The following is a 17820-nucleotide window of genomic DNA, read 5'->3' as shown; positions in this document are numbered from 1 at the left end:
CATATCTTTTGATTCAACTGAAACATATCCATTTTCTTTATCACTAATTTTCTTTATCACTAAATGACTTTCGGACGGAAACATTACGAAAACTTTTTCGCAGAATTAAATCAGTTTTTATTACGCTTATACTTCGAAGAATCACACTAAACACGGCGCTAGTTCCCGACAAACGAGTCCCATTTCAACGCACTAATCCCCCCAACCGGACCGACATCTTGTTTATCGTTACGATTACGAACGATGACTGCTGAGAAAGTAGTTGTTGTTCAATCCGGCAACCTGGAGCAAATACGTTAGCAACAGCAGCACGTCGATGGTTTGCTCCTTGCGTATCACAATATGCCCGCCGCGGGACTCCAACTGCACGCCGAAACGACGCAGCAGTTCCAGCACGTTGTTCACCTTGTTTCCCGAAGAGCTGCCGAATATTTCCCGAATAATCGAATGACTGCGGAAATTGATCAGCAGCCAAGCGATAATACGATTGGCCATGTCGTTCGTGACGATTCCCTGGAACTCGGGTGACTCCTCGCGGCTAGGTGGCGGCATTCGTCCCCTGGCGAACATATCGTTCATAGCCGAGTACAAGCTTTGAATTGCAGGATTTTGGAATGCTGGTGGGGTTGTTATTGAAGTGGTAGTCGCAGCTGGAGCAGCCATAGCGGGCAGAACTGGAATCGGCATTCCATTGGATGTTGACAAGTTGATTACCTGGCTCAGAGTTTGAGCATCGACATGCACAAATACCGACTGTTGTTGCAGCGTTGGTTGAGAGTTCATTTGAGGCGATTGTTGATTAGCATTTTGTGCTTGCCCGGCAGTTGCGAAATTGCTTGCGACAGCGCTGTTTATTGGCGACAAGCGCACTTGGAAGAGTTCCCTGTTACTTGGAGTTCGGATGGCGAATGTGTCACTCGCATTGGGGTCTGCGGATTGGCTTCGATTCCTGCCGGCAGAATTGGCGCTGCGTGGATTGTTGTTAGCCAACATTGCTAGCCGAATCCTGGGTGGCGTTTGATGTCGTACGGTTGGCAAACTGTTTCTCAGAGATCCAGTTCGACTGACTAATGATCGCGGCCGTAGAAAGCTTTCATTTTCCCTTCGGTGTAGGCCAGATTCCAATATTTGCGAGAAGGACTCTCGCGATAGTTCATGACTGGGGATGACCGGTTTGGCGTCAGACGACTTGCTATGATTGATGTCCAGAAGGCTATCCGGTTCGTCGAAGTCCTCTAGCTCCGGGACGATTTGGTCGATTTCAATGCGCGGTCCTTTCAGGCTGGAAATGGCTCGTTCGATGTCCGAGCGTATCTCCGAGGCAGTGAGTCTTTCTGTTGGATTCAGAAACAGCATGAAGCGAATCAGCTGGACCGTTTGGGGGCTGCAGGTACGAGAGTCGCTGTGGATAGAATTGATTATGTTAGAAGTTGTGCTAAAAGGGTTACATACCCCATAAAACAGTTTTCGACAGATCGGCAGATTTCGTCGAATATTAATCGGCCGTTTGTTACATAAACAGAGTTTAACATAGGCTTCCACCGAAAGTCCATTAGATTTTATAGATTGTTTATAATTGACTCCCTATTTATTATTTTAGATGGATAATCGGCCATTGCCTGTATTAAACCTCCATGAATGTCGGAGCACCAAACGACCGACAAAATATGCCGATTTGACTGGAAAAAGGTTTTATTAATGACGTGGCATTCAGAGCATTGCATTTTTTTTGGTACTTTATTGTCGCGACGCTTATTCTACTTTTGGCTGGTAAATATAACTATAGTTCATAAAATAGCTGCTGGTTCACCACTCTTAATGGGTACCAAAAAATTCTAATCAGCGTTTTATTCCGTCCATGTGGGACAAAAAAAAATTATATAAAAAAACATCCCTGTACTAAGAAAATTATTTTGAGCTGGAATGCTTTTTAGTGGAATGTCTGCACTTGTCATAAGACGAGTTTGTAACTTCCCAATTCCACCACTTGATTGTACCTTGACAGATACGTCGACTTGAAGTCGAGTCAAGTACGAGACACTGAAGACGACCTTACTGTTGAGGTCGAAATACGTATCTGTCAAGGTACAATCAAGTGGTGGAATTAAATGGGAAGGTTCAAACTCGTCTTATGACAAGTGATCCCTGTACTGTTCAATCAAAGTTGATTGCCTATGTTCCGGGTATTAGCTCACCCGACTTGGACATTAATTTACAATGTTATAAAAAACTCAGATGGGAATATGTACATTGTATGCAAGATTCTTGTTTGAAAAATGTATTGGATGTAACCACTTTCCTTGGATGGGACTTCAACCCACGACCCTCAGTACGCTAGACTGGTGCTCTTAACCAACTAAGCTACGAAGGATCTCCGTCGGCCTCGCAACTCAGCGGCTCCTGAATGCACGAGATTCCCTAATCGTAATTGGACGCAAGATGTATGAATGTATTATAGACTCTTTTTAGAGTTCGGATCATGCGATTTATCCAATGAACCAACTTATGAATGATGTATGATATAATATCCCAGTAGGTCCATTGAGTTGATATGACATCAAACATTATACAAGCTTGCTACTACAACAGATCTTTTAGGTTATACAAAACGTCCTGGAAGTCGTAATGTTTTAACTACTTTATCATAAGAAAATTATTTTGAGCTTTTTAGTGGAATGTTTTCACCTGTCATAAGACGAGTTTATACAATCCCATTGAATTCCACCACTTAATTGTATCTTGACAGATACGTATTTCGACCTCAACAGTAAGGCCGTCTTCAGTGTCTCGTACTTCGACTCGACTTTATCATCCAAGTCCGTTAACTCAGCACAAAAAAAAGTTTGCGAACAAACCTCATTGTAATTTTGCATCTTGGATCTTGGATCTCATGTTAATGGAAATGTGGATCATATGCTTACTGCTCCGGATTGGGTATATACTGATGATGAGGACATTGCAGAAGTCTTAATTGATCTGGTAGATATCGTGGCCTGAACTTGAGAACGTTTTGGAGTACTTTGAGCATCTGAATATTGATCACTGGCTTAACGTTCAGGATAACTCATCTCGTCTGAGTATTCAAAATGATGGAACAATGTGGTTTACGATTCAAATATTTCAACTTCATTTACATTGCTCTAAGGATCAAAATCTTCTCAAGGTTTCGGATATATGAGGTTTCAGAGTATAGTCAAACTTGAGCTCTAATATTTTTCTGTAAAGCCAACATCCTGATGAACAATTTTGCCGAAGAAAATGGTGGCTTAGCTTTGTTTTATGATTTTACAGACAATCTTAAATGCTGGGCATATGTGACCCATCCGTCCTGAAAGGGTTGTGATTTGTTTTGCAATTCAATTTTAATCGTTATTATAACACTATTTTTTAACCTAGATTGCTTTAACGATTTGAGTGTTTATTCTGGAATACAACAACATTATTTCATATCGCAGGAATATCCAGTCCTTAGATCCAAGATTCTTTTATGATTTTAAAAAGCATTATTATTATTTAGAATTTCATGTTGATTATTTAAATGCAAGCCTCTCTATGTCATAACCTTTTCCATACGCACCACCAGAATTTTGTGCATTTAGAACATTTAGGTGCATTATTAAATTTTACGATCAATTATCCTAATTGGTCATCGGCAATATCACAAAAAAAAAAGTCTTCTTAAGCTTAAATTGTTATCTAAATTTATTGTTATTGTCGAAATCCAAAGTTCTTCTGAATTTTCAAGAATAATTATCTTGGAGTTGCAATGAAAACCCTTCGGAACACAATTTTTCGGAGTCTACACGGAAAAATCTTTAGAAATTCCACGACATTTTTTTTTCGGAAATGTGGAAGAGTACCGAAATATGTTCGGTAAAAAATTCGAAGAACTAGCGGTAGAAGGGTCCAAAATGCATATTTACGACGAAAATTCCAATAAACATCAAATTCCGAAACAAATCCAGTATAAATTAGAAAGAATTTCCAGCTGATTTTTCTAAAGATTTTTTTAATATTCTAGGGAATTTTTTATGAATCTTCAAAGTATATTCTTCTAAATCTCCAATGGAAATTTCTCCATTTTCCAAAAGAAATTCTTAAAAATTTTCAGTAGTTTTTTTTAATTTCCAAAAGAAATTATTCGGAATACCTATGCCAAAATAATTCCGATGGAAATTCCTAAGATTTTCCAGTAGAAATTTGAAAAAGTTCATCTAAAACTCCAATAAATAATTTCCCGAGGAAATTCTGATGAATTTTCAAGTTGATACAACGAAAGAATTTGTGGTTGTACTTTTGAAGCATTTCCAGTTGGAATTTCTTCAAAAGTTAAATGAAAATTTGAAAGAATTGCTGATAAATTTGGTAATTTTCTGTGGAAATTCCTTAAAATTTCTGAATCTTTGGCATGGTAAATATTTCAAGCAATGTTTAGCTGAACGTACGAAGAAATCAAAATGACTTCCCGAAGATAAATGAATTCCCGATTAAATTTTGGAAGAATGTGTGATGAAAATTTTAAAAAAACACAAACCTTGTGAATTCTAAAGATTTATTTTTCGAAATTCCAAAGAATTTTATGAAGACTTCCGTGGAAATTCTAAATAATGCCCCAGAAAAAAAATCCTTGGGAAATTCTAAAAAAAATGTAGAATTCACAAAGAACGGAAAACAGGAATTCCGGTAAATTTTCTATTAAAAATTCCTATGCATTTCTGGTTGAAATTCCAAAAACGAAAATCAACGGATACTCCAAAGTGTTTTATGTGGCATTGCCGTTTATTATCTCTTGGAAATTCAGAATTTTTCTTGAAAACCTAGAAGTCTTCTTCTTATTCTATGGTTCGACATTCCAACTGGAACTTGGCTTGCTTTTTAACTTAGTATATTTTATGAGCATTTCCTCAGTTATAAATTGAAAGCTTTTTTATGCCCACCATTGGATGATTATGTATCTTGTGTGACCAGAACAATGGATACACTATACCTAAACACCCGAAAACATCCTAGACAGGAACGAGAATCGAACTCGCCATCTCCGGATTGGTAATCCTACGTCTTTGCTCGCAAGGGTAACTGGAGGCTGAAAATTTAGAAGTGTTCTCCTTGAAATTTTCGAAAAACATCTCTTGGAAATGAAGAATAATTTCTCGTGAAGATTCAGAAGAATTTATTGATGAATTTTATTAGAATGTCAAATAAAAATAAGTAAATGTGAACAATATGTTCCACCGAAAATTATTTGCGTTCCTCACGGAACTGCCTTGAATTTTCTGACAGAATTGCCATGCACATTCTTTCGGAGTTTCCAGGATTTTTTTTTCGGAATTTACACTGCAGATTGATTTTTTCTTATCGGGTGTCCTACGAAAGGCGGAAAGCACATAAGGCGGAATGCGAAAGGCTAAATGAACGAAAGGCGGAACGATACAAAAGGCAGAAACACGAAAGGCGGAATCCGCCTATGCGAAAGGCAAAATGAACGAAAGGCGGAACGATACAGAAGGCAGAAACACGACAGGCGGAATCACAAAAGGCATAATCACGAAAGGCAGAATTGCATTAGATTAGGCTGTTTTAACTTATGCGGACATTTTGAACCAACACAACAAATGGCGTGATTCTCCTTTCACTATAAAAAGATATACTTTGGTCAATTAACTTTGAATGTACTATACTTTGGTCGTTGATCGGCCAGATTGCTTGTTGTTTAGTGTGGAGACCTTCCGTAGCTCAGCGATAAGGCATATAAGTACGAAGTATACCATGCTGAAGGTGACTGAAATCGAATCTCTATACGGTCTGTTTTTAGGTTGCAAATTTTCTCGCCTTTCCGAAGCATGGAAATCGTACACGTACTAAGCTAAGAGACTGTTAGTGTTTCAGTTGTGAGATGAGATTTCAATAGATAGAAAGGGGCTACCCCGTTTGGCATCAAGTCATTTGATATCAAGCCGTTTGGCATAATGGTCATTTGCCATAATGTTCGTTTGGCATAACGCAATGAAAATGATCTTATTTTTAATAATCATATTCTTTACGCAACTTAAAACTGGTCTTCAACATTGTCTTCTTGATATTTACAAAGAGAGAAGGCAAGATGCATGCTTTCAAAGAAGGCATCATCAACTCTTTTCCATTATCCAGAGCAATCGCGTAATTTAAAAGAAGGAATGATCTCCCCTTTTGCATTGCTCCGTGCTTTAAAAGAAGGCATCATCAACACTTTTACATTATTCCGAGCTATTGCGTAATTTGAAAGAAAGAATAGTCTCCCCTCTCCTTTCGCATTGTACAGTAGAAGCATAAGGGGCTGTCCATAAACCACGTAGACTCTTGAGAGGGGGGGAGGGGTTTCGAAAAAGTCTACGATAGTCTACGAAGGGGGACGGAGGGGTATACCAAAAGTCTACGTAGACTTAATTTAATGTGTTTTAAAAGCGATTTATACAGCAGCTTGGAATATCCAAGATAAAGTCTTTGGTATGCCCAAAAGATATTCTTTGGAACTTGTAAAGGGAATTCTCCAAAATTTCCGCGAGAAATCCTTCAGAATATTCACTAGAGATTTTCTAGGAAATCCCCGAAATATTTTGCTTAATTTCGGAAATTCTTCGGAATTTTCGCGAGAAATTCTTTGCAAATATAAGCAAAATTATTCGAAATTCCCGTGGAAAATTCTCCTTCGTAAATTTCTTCGGCAGTTCTAATGCAAATTTTTCGGAATTTCTAAATAAATTGTTGAAAACTTCCACTAGGAATTATTTGAATTTCCCACCAAAAACAGTTTGAGTTTCCACAAAAAAAATATTTGCAATTTTTGTAAAAAAGCCCTTCTAATTTTCATGAAAATTTATTCGATTTTTTACGAGAAGTTCACAAAAAGTTCAACTGAAAATTCTGCATAATTTCCACCGAAAATTATTCAGAAAATATTTTTTGGAATGCCCATAAAATTTATTTAAATTTCCTCAAGAAATTGCTCCAAATTTGCAAGAGAAACTAAAAAATATCGTAGGAAAACATTCTAAATTTCCACGGGAAATATTTCGGAATGTCCGTTTAAACTAAAAATTACCTCGGGAAATAATTTTAAATTTTCACGGAAAATTACTCGGTTTTTTAACGGGGAAACTTTTGGAATTTAGAAGAAAAATCTTGGGATTTCCACAGATGATTATTCAGCGGCATATTGCATGGAATTTTCAAGAAAAGCATCGGAATTATCACGGAGAGATCTTTGGATTATTTCAAGGTTATCAATTGGGAAATTTTACGAAATTTCCACGCAAAACTTATTGGAATATAGACTTAACATTCTCAAAATTTTAACCCGAATTTTTTTTTAAATTCTGAAAAAAATTGTGAAAATTGTGAATCAGCGTTGAGAATTATAGGTCAGATGCGTGACAGATTTTATCAGTGGCGCGCCGATGCAGAAATGTCGGCGATGGTGGTGCACACTTCTAGGAGAAATTGAATTCAACAGTAATTGAATTAATTGGCTTTGAGATTTTATTTCAGGAGTTATGGACAGAGGATTGAATTTGATTTTTGTTTTGTTGGATTTTGTTCAGTGTGATTTTGTTAAGTTTGAAATTCGAATTTTGTTGTAATGTTTACATGGAAATGGAATTGAATAGCTAAATTGAAAAGAAAATTATTTTGAGCTTTTTAGTGGAATGTTTTCACCTGTCATAAGACGAGTTTATACAATCAAAAGATATTTTAGTTACTAGATAAAGATTGTCGCTGTCGTCGCTGTCCGGAACATCTTTTGCTGGCGAGGATAGGGGAGCTAAATGTCAAAGAAGGAAAATCCATACGATTTGACAGGTATGTACCACACATGTTTCGGACAGCAGAACAAAGGGAACCGAAGCGACAATCTTTATCTAGTAACTAAAATATCCATCCAAATAACCATTGAATTCCAGCACTTAAGTGCACTTAAGTCTACGAAAGTCTACTAGGGGGGACGGGGGGGTTTGAAAAAGGAGAATTTCGGTCTACGTGGTTTGTGGACAGCCCCTAAGTACTAGAACGTTAGTGGCGCTGTAGTCATTTAAATTATTTTGCCAAATTATGCTTCAACAAGCATCAATTGGTCATAATTTATGCATCATGTTGTAGTGCATGTTTTCCATCAACAACATCGGTTTGACACTTGTAGTACCGGTACTTTGGCTGCCAGGTCAAAGTTACCTAGATGTTAGTCACGCGAACAGGAACGACATTAGCAATCTTATACTTTTGAATCAACTCATTGTACCGAGCAAACGCGTGCTTTAAAAGAAAGCACACATCACGCGTTTCACCTTATCTCGAGCGACCGTTAGATTTAAAAACCCTGATTGATCCACCTAGCGGTATTTGTGCCTTTCTCGTACATCAGATATACATAAAAAAATTGAGTGAAAATTTCTTAGCATGTTTTTTTGTATATAAATCGTATTTTGGCCATAACTTTTGATCCCATAGTCCGATCTGGCCAATTTTTAACAGGAAACAATGGGACAGGATTCCCCGTCGATGCAAATTATTGCAAACAAATCGGATCAAGATAAGTGTCTGAAAGATAAGTGAGTTTTACACACATATAACACTATGGGTCTCCGGACCTCCTATCACAAATTCGTCTTGGAAATCAATATATAGCCTTTCCGTTACACTTTGGTGTACGAAAAAGGCAAAAAATTATGCGAACGAAAATTCAATAAAATAGAATTACTTTTACCACAGATAACAGATATTTAGGCTGGTATACCATACGTGTGTAAATATCCGTAACAGTTGATTCAAATGCATCCAACATTTGGAACGCATTTGGAAATTGCTTGGAGATGGCGCGATGATTATTACTGTGTAAAACGCAGCTTAAATACAACTGTCAAACGTATTGGCTGCGATCGACGGCTACTTCTCAGTTGCGTCCGTATGTACTTCCGCAATCAGTTGAGTAGATGGCAGTAGTGCTCCAACGTATATCATTTCAAAAGCTTACACATGATTTTCAATAAAATTTGTTCTAGCTTAAATATTTGTTATCTGTGCTTTTACTTTCACTTTTTGGGGAATAATACGTTCTGAGGAATGGTCTCCTCAGAATTAGTAAATATATTCTGGGAAAAAGATTCAAATCGAATACGTTTTTCGACAGACAATTTTCTGGGAAACGGAAAAGAACTTAAATCGTTGATACGAATATCAATTACTAAAGTGTAGTAGCCATCTAAACTGAAAGAACAGCCTGTGCAGATAAAGGAAAAAATCATAGGAAGCATCCATAAATTACGTAACGCTTAAAGGGGGGGAGAGGGGTGGGTTTGTTGAGCGAGGTGTAACGATCTATACAAAATTTCCAGATGTTTCATACAAAAAGGTGACATAGGGGAGAGGGGGGTTGAAAATAATCGTTTTAAGCGTAACGTATTTGCCAATAATAACTATTCTGAAAGAATTGTAATTTTTCTGATTATATATATTACTAGCAGACCCGACGAACTTCGTTTCGAATAAAATTGGTTTATTCTCTGATTACTTCTCGAGTTGTGAAGAAATTTGTGTTTCATTTGTATGGGAGCCCTCCTTTTCAAAGGGGGGAGGGGTCTCCAATCATCTTAAGAACCTTCCCCGGTCCCAAAAACCTCTGCATACAAATTTTCACGCCGATCGGTTCAGTAGTTTTCGAGTCTATAAGGTTCAGACAGACAGAAATTCATTTTTATGTATATAGATTTATAATCAATTATGCCAAACAACTATTATGTCAAACGGCGTACCCCGATAGACAGTAGACAAATATACGGAGGGGCGTGCTTTTAAAGAAGGAATCATATCCTGCTTCAACTTATACCGGGCAGATGCGGGCCTTTTTTTTTCTTCCTAAAGGAGGGGGATTCTGCTCAACAGACATCCTGGGTTGACCAGGAAGTGCGGGGTTAGGGATCACCGAGGGAGGCAGGACTACATCCCCGACCCGCTAAACCGTTTCAATTGCCGCCAAGCCCATAGTCCCTTCGGTACAACCAGAAAGTAATGCTTCAAAGGGGGGCCAGTGCACAACGCACCCTCGAGGTTAGCTGCGTGTCCTTGTAGCACCGAACATCGTAACTCGCTTTTTTAGAAGAACACCATGTTATCGTGCCAGCGCGTTGCCGGCTTTCCAGGTGGTCTTACCACGCCCTATGTCCTCGGAAGGTGGGAAGGGTCGACTTCGCGCCTGCTTCCCTCTGCACGACTGGTATCAAGAATGATCGGAACCCGCCCGGTTGACCGACGCCACGAAAGCGACGATACCATGTTGTTCTTCGCGCGGCCACTTGTTCGATAAAAGGATCGAGTTCGACCACAGAGCATGACCACCGGTATGACCCATGAAGCCGACTCCGATCCCTTGGACCACCTCTTATTTGCGCCTGAACTAGCCATCCTTGAGTCCACGCGCCACCTTCTGTGTAGCTCCGAGACGATTTGGGCGATAGCCGATAAAACGGCGTTCCAGCCAACTTCATCTTTACACATCCTCCGAACTAGGTTGTTCGGGGTAGTGTCCAGACCACATGTGGCAAGCATGTGGTCACGCATTGCGCGAAAACGTGAGCACACGAACAACACGTGTTCCGCCGTTTCCTCTAAACCTGCGCACACCAAACACTCGGGCGAGGCCGAGCAAGCCAGCTGCGTTACCTGCACTTTGATTTTGCAGCACGCTTAAACGCCGGGCACATCGAACCCCCCTTGCTTGCCCCCTTGGGTGCTTGCTGTTCACTGCTTTGCTGGAACAAATCAAACAATTGGGAGGGTTCGTGCAGCATTGTGCCTTATGTCCCTCCAATCCGCAGCGTCGGCAGAGATTGCTTCTGTCAGGCCCTTTGCAGTCCCATTGCTTGTGCCCCGGTTCCAGGCACTTGAAGCAAACTTCGGGTTGCTCGTATATGCGCACAGGGCATACCGACCATCCCACCTTGACGCTCCCTAACTTGACTACCTTGGAGTCGTCCGCTGCAGATAGCCGAACCAATGCTACCTGCGTCCCTGCCGCACCTTTCCGTAGCCGAACGGCTGCGGTGGGCGTCTCCACTTCACACTGTCGCTGCAGTGCCGTGACGAGCTCTTCGACTTCAGTGATCTCGTCCAGGTCTTTAACCCTTAGATTCACCTCCGTCGTGAGTGCCCTCACCTTGACCGTGTCGCCTAGGACCTTCTCCGCCAACTTCTTGTAGGCGGTGCCCTTTTGCGAGACGCCCCGCTTCAGCTCGAGTATCATCTCGCCCATCCGGGTACGTCTTATTCGACGTACGTCGGCGCCGAGTTCACCGAGCTTGACGTCACTCCTCATCGCCTTCAAAACATCCGAGTACTTAGCCTCGTTCGCCGTGATGACTAGGGCATCGCCCCTGGAGCGATTGGCGCCTGCCCTAGACTTCTTGCTACCCTCATTCGCCTGGGCCTTCTTTTCGGCCCTTGACGTCTTCGGTTTCCTCTTGTTCTTGACCAGGGTCCAGGAGGCGTCATCCCCCTCTGTTTCCCTGGTCTGGTGCGGCTGAGAGTTTTCAGCCTGTCGTAACCCCTTACCATCGTTTTTCCTGGGTGGACGGACCTTTCCAGGTCCTTCCTCCTCCGGTTTTGGAGGTACCTGGCCGGGGTTCAGCTTCCCAGCCCCACTATCCTTGTTCGGGGTAGTAACCCTCCGCGTTTTGGAGCGTCCCCCAGGGAGCTCATCCCCTGAAGACTGTCTACCCCGTTTTTGTGTCTGCTCCGTTGGAGCAGTCATCCCCGACGTATCCGCAAATACTTGACCCTCAGTCTGGGTAGTCCGCGAATCCTTGGGCCTCAGGGTAGACCTCGACTCTACGGATTTCACGGGTTTACACTTGGCCGTCCCGACCGCCCTCTCCGTGGGTCAAGTCGAGTCAAGTACGAGACACTGAAGACGGCCTTACTTTTGAGGTCGAAATACGTATCTGTCAAGATACAATTAAGTGGTGGAATTCAATGGGGTTGTATTAACTCGTCTTATGACAAGTGAAGACATTCCACTAAAAAGCTCAAAATAATTTTCTTATCTTTCCGCCTTTTGTTAGAGTCCCAATTTTCTGACAGAGTTGCCATGAATATTTTTCGCAGTTTCCAGGAAATTTTTTCGAAATTTACATTGTAGATTGATTTTTGTTTAATAATTGGTAGTAAAATTCCCAAGCAAATTTTTTCAGAGATTCTGTATAATTTCCGCGAGGATAGTTTAAAAATCTTTCGGAATTCCAGCACTTTATCAGGATTATATATGGACAAAGCATCATTCGACGGGTACATAAAGCTTCATATCTCAAAAAAAATCCAGGACGTTCCAGGACGATCAATTTGACCAGACTTATACTATGTTCGGGCTACGTCCTGAATAATATGTTATTCAAATTATCGACAAAAGAAAGTTCATCAAAATAGCCGAATAACATGTTACAAGACCCTAGTGCAAACATAGTATTAGCAGGGTTTGAATCCAAAGGAGAATGAAAAAATCTCTCACGTGGTTTTTCGGTACTGTTACGATAATGAACTGATTCGGAAGGGTACAACCCATGATAAATTTCTTTTAATAAGCCCCAATTGCGGGGGCACCAGTTCTGATCATGCATTTCAACTTGTTTTACACAGCTGTGCGAAAAAAATATGGTCCCCAACACAGAGATGTCCTACACAGTTGGAAAAAAATCTGCTTTTTTATTTTTCACAATTTTAAACAACCAAATAAAATTTATTCAGTTAGTTTAGTGCAACTAATCGATTGATATTTGAGTTTTTGAAATTTCTTTATTAGCGAGACTTTCAACCCTTGGCCGGCTCAACTCGTACCTTAAAAAATTGAAAATTATCACATGTTGCGAGAAAAAGCGACTTTAGTGACTTTAGAGCTTGAAAAAATGAGACTTTTTAGTGACACAAAATAAAAATACAAAAAATAGCGACAAAATCTGCAGTATGCGAAGGTTTTCTAGTGTTCCACAACAGCCAGAGCACAAGCGATCTTGCCCAATTTTCTCCTAAGTTACTATATTATTATGCGATGTATGTCGAAACTCGGGCCGAAGTGGCTTTATGCCCTTAATCATGCGCGATGACGGTATTTAAAATTTGCAGAGAAATCGAAGCTTTTTATTTGTAATAATAATTAATGAAACGATTTTTATTGAAAAAAAAAATATTTCCACGAAATGTAATGTTTTTCACGTGATAGGAACACGAATGAACAGAATTGAACAACACCTGTTTAGGTGATTGAAAGTAGGACCACATAATTCCTCTAGTTTATATTTACTATTGGAACGTAAGTCCTAAAAATGACACTATATTGTGAAATTGCCTTAGGTGAATGGAATAAAAGCACAGCACGGCAATTAAAAGTCATCTCAATAAAATCGATACAAAAACATGCTATTTTTTCCTGCCCACTCATTTGTTTTCGTTTCCACTAATTTCAGCTATGCCAAATAATTGTTGTTATGGAATTCATATACGCGGCGTGAGAAGGAAAAAGTTAGGTGTCTCGAGTGTTTTTATGCAAGAAAGGATGACACGATCGTTACTGATAAGCCCAAGCGTTGGTAGTCGTCGTGTCTATGTTTACTGCCCGAGATGTGAATCGCGTCGTGCAAAATGCCCACGTCATTTATCAATATCACGAGGAAAGAAATCGTACAATACTCACAGTGGAATGGTGTAATCCGCCTGTCGAATTTTCTTGAACAAAGCCGATGGCGTGGTGTCCAGGAAGGGAAACTTTCCGAAAACCATTGTAAACAGAATGACTCCCAGGGCCCACACGTCGGACGGTTTACCCTTATAGGGCTTCCCGGCTAGAACGTCGGGAGAGATGTACGCTGGACTGCCCCGTTGGTCGTACAGGTTGTCGTCCTCGCTGTTGAGATGCTTCGCCAAGAAGAAATTCGTAATGACCACCTTGTTGGTGCGTCGATTGAGAACGATGTTGTTCAGCTTCAGATCCCTGTGTATGATGTTCCGTTGGTGCAGTTGTTCGACCACTTTTACGATTTCGTAGAACACAGTCAGTGCTTCGATTTCGGAAAATTTGTGCAACTGCACGTACTTTTGGAGATTCACGTATGCCGAGGAACGCGGACAGAACTCGTGTGCGTGAACACAGTCTAGAACTAGGATCAACCGACGTTTCACACGTCCAGTATAGATCCATTGGGCTGCACCGTCGGGACTTTTGATTTGTTTTTCCTCCAGCGCATAATCCTTTAAAATAAATTTAAAAAAACAGCATTGTATTGTAAGGAAATGTTTGTTTATTATTACATTAACCAAAAATGCTGTTATCCATATTTTTTATATATTCTAACAAAAATTCAATCTTGAATTTTCAAAATATTAGCATATGAAAACTATTTCACATTTTTGTTTAAAATTATGAAATTATAAATTAGTGGTGGTTAGTAACGGCGATATTATCGTTAACTGTAATTTATTTTCTAATTTTTTCCTCAATTGCACTTTTGGGTCAAGATGATGACATATCCTACTATACATTATTTAAGATCACGCAATCATGGTTTATGTTTAGTAAGAAACATACATTCTCATTGCTAGTTACTAGCTATCATAGTTGTAACGGGAATGATGCAATAGTTACACTGAATTAATGCTACGGTTTTGTTCAAGGTCATTGCATTTTTAGTTGTTATTTAGTATAAATTGATTCATCAGAGAAAATGTGAGAATATGCATTCAGTCTGGTTGAAAAATGAATAAATTGTTACTTACGCAGAAGAGGCCATGATGATGTATGACCCCGTCCAAATCAGTCAGCAAAGAGAGTAGCGAATATTCAGTATGCAGCAATGTTTTTCCTTGCTGCGTCTCCTTGTTTACCAGTTCGCTTTCTACGTCGTAGCTCAAAATCTGAAAATATTCAAAGATACCGCATTAATTACACAACTCCTAGCAAGCAAAATGCAAATCCATTCAAGCGAAACACCCGACCCAGTTCATTTGCACTTACCTTCAACAGGTAGAACTCATCGGTGTTCTCCTTTCGAGCGAGATACTGCGTCTGGGGCACACCCGGGCTCGTTCCCAACTCGTGACCCAACACATACGGCCCGGCGGTGCGCACCCTGGTTCGCTCCACTGGGGTGCCATAACGAGGCACTTTGGCAAGAATTTCTTTGCTTGGTCGTCGCGGCGAAGCTCCGCCATTGCTCGACGATCCACCGCCATTGCTCGTTGACCCAAGCGATGATGGCGATCCATTGTCCTCCAAGGCGGGCACTTCCTGGTCCGTGCGGCTTCGCTTCGCAATGAATCCGCTGGTGGAACCGAACTCACCAAACATACGCTTTCCCAGGGTTCTTTTGCGTTGCATTTTTTTCGCTAACTGTGCACTCCCGTTCAATAAATTACTTCACAAAGCAAAGTAAAAACCTCGCACTAAAATACGGACTTTCTACGTATTGAACCTGCGATGGAACACGTAGCCCTCAGATGACGATTGAAAATAAATAACAACAATATGCAAGCGAAGTCCAACGCAAAATGACGGGGAAACGATAAGGAGGATGGCTTATACCCACTGATTACGCGACTACGAGAAATAAGATGTAGCGTAATTGAATTTCTCAGGTCTACGTGCGCTTAGGCCACCGAACAACAGAAGTAGATACGTCGATGGTTCGCGAACAACGGGAAGCAGCAGGAGGAAGACTCGAACTGGTGATGTAAACAAAGGCAAAAATGCGTAAAGCGCAAAGTGAGTTGATGGAAAAGGGTTTGACATTGCTCCCATGGAACGGAGTAGAAAATGAAACTGATGTTTGCTCTGACTCTGAGTCGCTTTGGCATAGGACTACAGTCGCGATTCGCTGGTTGGGCCAAGATGAATACACCACAAGGTGTTCCAATCTGCCAAATTCACGATGCAGCCATCTTGGATTTAAGTATGGGAGAGCCAGCGGGTTTGTTTTCGTTTTGCACTGAAAATGAATTTTTCACCCCCGCCTTCTTCTCTTCCACAAACTTGGCAGATTGAAACACCTAGCTGTGTATTCATCTTGGGTTGGGCTACGACCTCGGCCCAACAGGGCCCAACTAACGAATTCGGTTTTTTAGTTGGGCCAACTGACAGCCATTTGAACACGTGTATTGCGACTTGAACATCACAAAATTTGTCATGTGATTCAGTGAATTCAAGCCTTCTTATATACCACATTGATCAAAATGATCGAATGGTGGGTGCAGTTGGCCTCCAGAAACGTCAAATCAGAGACTGACCCGCAGGCAAGCTGGCGGTCATTACAGCTCGCGGAAAACTGGATAGCTCTAGTAGCAGTAACTTAGACTAAAAATGATTGCATATTTTGTTGTCATTTAGTATAAGTATAGCAACTAGCACCGTAACTCCTTTGATAGTGGAATTCGAACATCGACCTGTTAAAAAGAGTTGTGAAAAACGTTCGCAGAAAAAGTCCACCATACAATACATTTTGAAATTAGGCCTCTGGAATGAGCTATTGACAAACTACTAAATGATCGAAAGCAGAATACTAAATGATCGATAACATCCTTGGGTCCAGTTTAGGTCCTTACGCACATATCGGGCTGTGACACGTGGCCCTTACGTGAACGGTTTAACTTCTCATCGAACTTTGTGCGTTATTCGCGACTACGAAGGTAAATTCTTCACGCACAGTCTGACAATTTCTTAACGGGATTTTACTGTAGAGGAACAAGAAAGGGTGATCGGCGGCCATGTTTCACACACAGTCTGATTTGGAATGTTCCTGTATGTGGATAAGAAATTCAAAATCAGTATGTTGATAGTCAGTTTAGTTACTTGTCCGCACTAGTGTACATAAGACTTCCAATTAGACTGATCGGAATCCGTGAGATTTGTTAAGTTATCGTGTTTTACAAAGTTGTTCAGAAAATCCATATCCATATCCATTAAGTAGAAGATCAGTTCGGTTTGTAATTCATCTGCTTGGTGGCGCAAGTATACACCCGATTCTTTTTTTTACACGGGGGATGCGTTCCGTGTAAAAAAAGTTTTCAGTTCAAAATTGAAAATCCGTGTAAAAAAAAGTTTTATGATTTCTCGACGAATCATGCAAAACTTTGCAAAAATTTTGAATGGGATTTTTTTACACGGCCATGTAAAAACAAAATCATTCTTTCCGTTCGACGGCTTCTCGTCTAGGATCGATTCTAAAGATATCCAGGCCAGCTCTGCACACCGCAACTTTACGCCAAGTGCGCTCTCGACCCCACGCTTCATCGTGAAGGGTCCCAGATCGGGGGAGATCTCGGAAAAGAGGTTCGAATCTCCCGCAGAGCAACGGCTTTTTTTGTAAACCCCAACCCGTGAAAACCGTCCACGAAATCCCGTCCCCGCGTCGAATGCGAGCGCCATACACCGTTGTCGGCGTGATTCGCAGTTCCAGCATAGAAGCTGCCCATCTGGGAATCTCCGTCGCAGTCCATCATCATCGCACCGGCCACCATTCGTCGGTATAGGAGCACTTGTCGGTCTGTAAACAGCAAAGACTACGGTACCGTGAGTAGAGCAAAACAAGCATGCATGCATATATCCTCAAATACACGAGCTCAATAATTACAAACGATAGCCTAGGCTAGCCATCGCTAGAACCAGAAATAGAAAACCGCACACAAGTAGGAAGCTAGAAAGTGAAAGAGGGAAAAAGGAAGTGATGATTAGAGAGTGAGGAAGGAACAATTATGAATAAAACCCTAGGATAATTGAAACCACAATACATGTATATCTGTCTTGTTTCCGTTGAA

General features: G+C 40.8%; 1 protein-coding gene across 1 annotated transcript; it reads right to left on the bottom strand.

Annotated features, from left to right (window-relative positions):
- Positions 1 to 93: 93 nt before the first annotated feature.
- LOC134213571 (serine/threonine-protein kinase 40-like) lies at positions 94 to 15728 on the bottom strand. The gene is made up of 4 exons (XM_062692743.1): positions 15026 to 15728; positions 14788 to 14925; positions 13709 to 14262; positions 94 to 1402 (listed from the first exon to the last, which is right to left on the bottom strand). The coding sequence occupies exons 1-4, from the start codon at positions 15386 to 15388 to the stop codon at positions 235 to 237; spliced, it is 2223 nt and encodes a 740-aa protein (XP_062548727.1). The 5' UTR covers positions 15389 to 15728; the 3' UTR covers positions 94 to 234.
- Positions 15729 to 17820: the final 2092 nt, after the last annotated feature.

This window comes from Armigeres subalbatus, chromosome 2 (genome assembly GCF_024139115.2).
Source record: "Armigeres subalbatus isolate Guangzhou_Male chromosome 2, GZ_Asu_2, whole genome shotgun sequence".
In the NCBI taxonomy this organism is placed as follows: domain Eukaryota; kingdom Metazoa; phylum Arthropoda; class Insecta; order Diptera; family Culicidae; genus Armigeres; species Armigeres subalbatus.
This window is presented reverse-complemented; position numbering and strand designations above follow the sequence as displayed.

Bases quoted from the DNA above. Each gene is read 5' to 3' on its own strand.
- LOC134213571 (XM_062692743.1), bottom strand. From the start codon at position 15,388: ATGCAACGCAAAAGAACCCTGGGAAAGCGTATGTTTGGTGAGTTCGGT. The intron at 14,926-15,025 runs GTAAGTGCAAAT...GAATATTTTCAG, and splicing joins ATGAGTTCTACCTGTTGAAG to ATTTTGAGCTACGACGTAGA. The intron at 1,403-13,708 runs GTGAGTATTGTA...TTCTATCCACAG, and splicing joins GCGGATTACACCATTCCACT to CGACTCTCGTACCTGCAGCC.